The sequence below is a fragment of the Tamandua tetradactyla genome, chromosome 8 (assembly GCF_023851605.1).
Source record: "Tamandua tetradactyla isolate mTamTet1 chromosome 8, mTamTet1.pri, whole genome shotgun sequence".
Lineage (NCBI taxonomy): Eukaryota > Metazoa > Chordata > Mammalia > Pilosa > Myrmecophagidae > Tamandua > Tamandua tetradactyla.
In genome coordinates this window covers 15,315,514-15,320,815 of record NC_135334.1, presented here as the reverse complement: position 1 = coordinate 15,320,815, position 5,302 = coordinate 15,315,514, and the positions used below count along the sequence as shown (strand labels likewise).

Genomic DNA, 5,302 nt, shown 5'->3' with positions numbered 1-5,302 from the left:
CAGTTCCAGCAATGATGTTAAGCTTTAAATTTATAATATTTGCTTACATTTTACTTTCATACTTATATTTACATTTTATTAATCTTATGTATGAGTATGCTTAATAATCTGAATCACACGCAAAACACATCAATTTACTTTTTTAAAAACATGGTATAAATAAACACACAAAAATAAATGATTATGAATATGATATAACTCTTAATAAGAATATCTTCATTATGAAGATATTTTTCTTCTTAAGAGTTTCCTCAGTGCATTTTGTACTTCCCTGTTCCGCAGACTATATATCAGGGGATTCAGCATGGGAATCACAGTGGTGTAAAACACTGAGAACACCTTCTCCTGGGTGACTGAACTGCTGGAAGTGGGTTTGAGATACATGAACATGAGAGAGCCATAAAATATGAGAACAGCTGTCCGGTGGGAGCTGCAGGTGTTAAATGCCTTGGACCTGCCCTCTTTAGAGTTGACGTGGAGGATGCTGGAAAGGATAAAAGCATACGAGATGATGATGGTCAGGCTGGTGGTCACCATGTTAAATCCACCAATGACTAAAATCAAAAGCTCATCAATGTAAGTGCTAGAACAGGAGAGTTTAATAAGGGGGATGATGTCACAGAAATAATGTCTAATGATGTTTGTTCCACAGAAAGACAGCCTTAAGATACAACCTCCATGAATCATGGCATCAGTAAAACCAACTGAGAAGACTGCAGCCACCAGCAGAGAGCAGACCCGAGGGGACATGATGATGTTGTAGAGGAGAGGGTTACAGATGGCAATGTAGCGATCATAGGCCATTGCTGCTAACATGTAGAATTCGGAAATGAGAAAAATACAGAAAAAAAACAGCTGAGTCATGCATCCAGAATAGGAGATCATTTTATCTCTGCATATAAACCCTGCCAGCATTTTAGGGATGATGACCGAAGAATAACAAACATCTATAAAAGACAAACAACTGAGGAAAAAGTACATGGGGGTGTGAAGTTGTGCATTCAACCCAATTATTGAGATCATGCCAAGGTTTCCCACCATTGTGACCATGTATATCCCCAAGAAGAGGCAGAAAAGAGGCAGCCGAAGCTCTGCTTGGTCAGTTAATCCTGAGAGAACAAACTCGGTCACTGCGGAATGATTTTTCATACCCATTTCCTCTGGGAAATCTGTGAAAATGAGAAAAAAAGAATCAAATTAGATGGACAGATTTCCAGTTTTGCTGCAAATCCCCATGGCCCAGGTTTTTCTAACTATGTAAACACTGAACTGGGGATCCCTTATCCCCTTGGCACTAAGCCTACACTGCCTTTGATGCACAGGGACTTTGACCACCAAAAAAGTAAAAACCCAGACAAAGCTGTGGAAGCATCTACCTAGCCATAGAGTTTAGGAACCATACGTTCACGTTCCCATCCCCTCCAGAGTCTCAGTTTCCTTTAACAATGGTCACAGCCTTTCAGTCTAGAATTAGAGTAAGACCAACGCTAAAGACAATGGGGGAGGGTTTTTAATTGTTGTTTTTTTCTTTTACATTTCACTCATAGTATGTATTTATTGATTTTTGAGAGAAATATGGCCTGCTAATAAAAATATTAAATAAACAAATAAAGGAAATAGTCTATAAAAAGCAACTCAGTCACCAAATTAACCAATTAATTTGAACTAACTTACCTTACATTTAGTAATTTTTAGTACTGGCTAGACTCCACTTTTAAGAAAAAAAATAAGCACTGCACTTTTCCCATTAGGTTTGTTAGGACTTATGGTCCCTAAGTACAATGTCATAGCGCTTCCTATTCCAAGATCAGATTGGAGTCACTGAAACCAAAATTTTCTGTCTGATAATAGAAAATAAAGCCTAAATGTTATTTAAATTTGAAAACTTCTCCTCTAATATCATTTTTAAAATGCCAAATACAGTCTTTCTAGAAAAATATCTGTTTTTGTTTTTGTTGTATAGCTTTTAACTTACTTTCAAAGAAGTGTGTGATTTGAAGTAGATATACATTACATTTCTGAAATGTTTACTACTCTAAAACAGAGAATAGATGCAATAGAATTATTGGCTTTACATTAATTTCCAAGAACCATCTAATTTTTAAACCATCAACTGTTTAAAATGTTGTTTTGTTCTCTAGCATACTATGTTTGACAGAGCAGCAAGCCCTTGCTATATGGTATTCCTGGAGTATGCTATGCACATGCTTTTTTCTAAATAATTAAAAATTAAGAAATCATTTTAGAAAAAAGCTAAATCAAGAAAACAATAATATCGTGTTTCAGAAGTGACAAAAATTTAACCAATATAATCACCTTCACTCTATGAAATAAGGACAAAGCAGTCATTAAAATGAATTTAATAGCTTTTAAAAATGATTTTCTGTGATTAAAATGATAAAAATAAATCGGACAAGTATTCAACTTAAAAATCACAAGAAAATAATTTTTAAGTATATGAAAGGAAAAGTAAGTACAAAAAATTATGATAACAAAAGCAAAATCAAATACTGAATACAGTTTAAGGAGGAGATATGCATTTCGCTATATTCCTAGGTTTGTAAGTCTCTGCAAAGTTTTTATGTTGGTTGAAATCATTGGTGATAAATTGGGAAGTTCTATTAAGACTAGCTGAGCTTTTTATTTTCTCAAAGCAGTTGTACGAAAGTCTCCCATTCTTATAGAATTTTAAAATTAAATTTCTTATTAAATAACTTACATATTTTAAGGAAACTAGTTAGAATTTTCAATTTCTATTCTTTTTTAGGAGTAAAATGATTTATGACTATGAATCCATTCTGAATTATTTTAAATGTATTCATAAACCATTTATTTGATAACCCATTCTTATGCTGTCAGCTATCAGACTCAAAGTCAAACAATTCAATACAAATGTCATGTCTTAAGGAGGGAAGCATTGTACAAATCCAACTGAATATAATATATTCCAATGGTTTAAAGGCCCCAGTTTCAGAAAGTTTATCACCTTCTTAATTGAAAGCTTATCTAAAATTTAAGACGATTTTTCTTTTTTAGTTAATGTGGGTTATATTTATTGTATTAGAAATTAAAATGGAAACTTTTTTTTCACAATCACATAGTCACATTGTAAAAGCTACATCAATATACAATTGTCTTCAAGAATCAAGGCACTGGGACACAGCTCAAATAGTGTCAGGCACTTTCCTCCAGCCACTGCAATACACCGTAAACTAAAAAGGGATAGCTATATAATGCATAAGAATAACCTCCAGGATAACCTGTCACTCTGTTTGAAATCTCTCAGCCACTGAAACTTGATGTTGTCTCATTTCTCTCTCATCCTTTTGGTCAAGAAGCCTTTCTCAATCCTATGATGCCGGGTTATGGGGAAGGTTTTGCTAAAGCAAATTGGATGAAGAGGTGCCAGGGCCCTGAAAATACTTTGCTAATGACACATTTTCCAAGGAATGGTTTGTCCTCCAGGATTTTCTACAGAGAAGGTGTTTGTTGCCAAGGTAAATTATGATTTCCTGTGCCAAGTTTCCCAAGGGTGTTGAACAGAGTATTAATTCCAGGGGGATTTTTGTAGGTGTTCCATTAAATAAGTCGCTTAGGATCCTTGGAGTTACAGAAATGCTGAGTTGCATTAAGGTAAACAGATTTCTTAACTGAAGGGTGTCTCAGTATCTCCCACAAGGTTACATAATTTACAATATTTCCCAAACTTATTTAATGCCAGTAAAATTACTCTTTCTTTTACTTATTATTATTTTTAGCACATTGTAGGTAGTAGTGTGGCTCAGAGCACATTTTAGGACTATTTTGTGCGTGCATATGTGTGTGTTTGATTTATTTTTAATCTAGGCATACGCTGATTTACAGGTGGGAAGCCTGTTCTCACACTTCAGTGAGGCAGGTTGATAACAGAATAGCAGACTTCCCACAGCTGGCTCTGCCTTCTGGGTCCCTGGCTGTCCTCTGACTAAGCCTGCTTTTCTAGCTTAAGGCACTCAGGGTCCTTCACAGGGGAATTCAAGGCAGCCTAACACTAGTGAGGCCACTTTTGACAATGCCAGCAACCCCCAAAACCCTTCCTGCTTTCCAGTCACATGTCTCTTCAGGAGGGGTTCCCTGTCCGAGTTCAAGGAAGACCTTATCTCTGAAATATGTAACCATTTCCCTTTTAGTGTTGGGCTGGGCACAGAGTCCTCTCTATATTCTCACATTTGCCCAGAGAGCCCTGCTCAGACATCTGGTTTAGCATTTTCTCAAGCTGCAAATCCAGGATCTCCATTTCTCCCTGGCTAATCAGGAAGCTGCTGTGACTTCTTGGTTCCCAGGTGTCATTGCCATCTTAGGCCAAGCACACTTCCCTTGGCTACTTGAGTTCCTAAAATGCAGGTGCATCTTCCTACTGCCCCAAGCCCCTCTCTCAGTTCAAAACAAAGGCACTTCATGTCATGGATCAGGTCACCAAAGTTTACACAGCACACAACACATGCCTTTTGTATCTGCTCTTTTCTCCCATCTTTTGCACGGGAATCATGTGCAAAAGAAAAAATATCCAAAGGTCCTTTGACTGTAACTGTAATACCTTGGAGTCTTTTCCTTCATCCATCACCTGATACCATGCACAGATATGCTCTAGTCATAGAGACCACACAGAGGAAAATATCAAAGAAATGTTCAAGAAGATCTAAATACTTGGGGTTTTGTTTTGTTTTGCTTTGCTTTGCTTTTGGCTTTAATTCACTGGGCATTTTCTGTCCTGAGTGTTATATATACTCTGATCTCTTCCATCATGTATCTAATTTTCCCACATTTCCCCCATTTCCTACCAAAGAAAATGCCTTCCATACTGCCCAGGTTCTTTGTTTTGTCTGAGTGTCCCTCATCCATATGTCCTCTAGTCAAGCCAGTTAGTTTGATTTTTTCCTGCATTTCCTAGTTCCCAAACCATCCCTGTGCTTTAGGTCTTAGCTACTCAAGTGTGGACCAAGGACCAGCATGTTAGACATGCACAATTTCAGGTCCTATTCCAGATCTACTGGATCGGAGTTGATATTTTAACAGGGTCCACATGTGATTTTGGTACTCAGTATTTAAAGTTTGAGAGGCACTACTTTAGGTTATTCTCTCCTACAGCTAATGATTTTTCTTGTCTTTTGTTTCCTTTCCTGACCTTCTCTCCATTGCTTCCATGGGTGAGACCACATTTGTGACCACGCAAAGCCAATATCTGAAAACATCTCTCAAGAAAAGCCTTCTTGGATGAAGGACAGGAACTGTACAATTTTACAGTTCAATATTTTCTCACCTA

At 36.9% G+C, this 5,302-nt stretch overlaps 1 protein-coding gene across 1 annotated transcript; it reads right to left on the bottom strand.

The window, feature by feature from the left end:
* Positions 1 to 219: 219 nt before the first annotated feature.
* On the bottom strand, positions 220 to 1,155 carry LOC143643244 (olfactory receptor 8D4-like). Its single transcript, XM_077111990.1, has one exon. The coding sequence runs from the start codon at positions 1,153 to 1,155 to the stop codon at positions 220 to 222; it is 936 nt and encodes a 311-aa protein (XP_076968105.1).
* Positions 1,156 to 5,302: the final 4,147 nt, after the last annotated feature.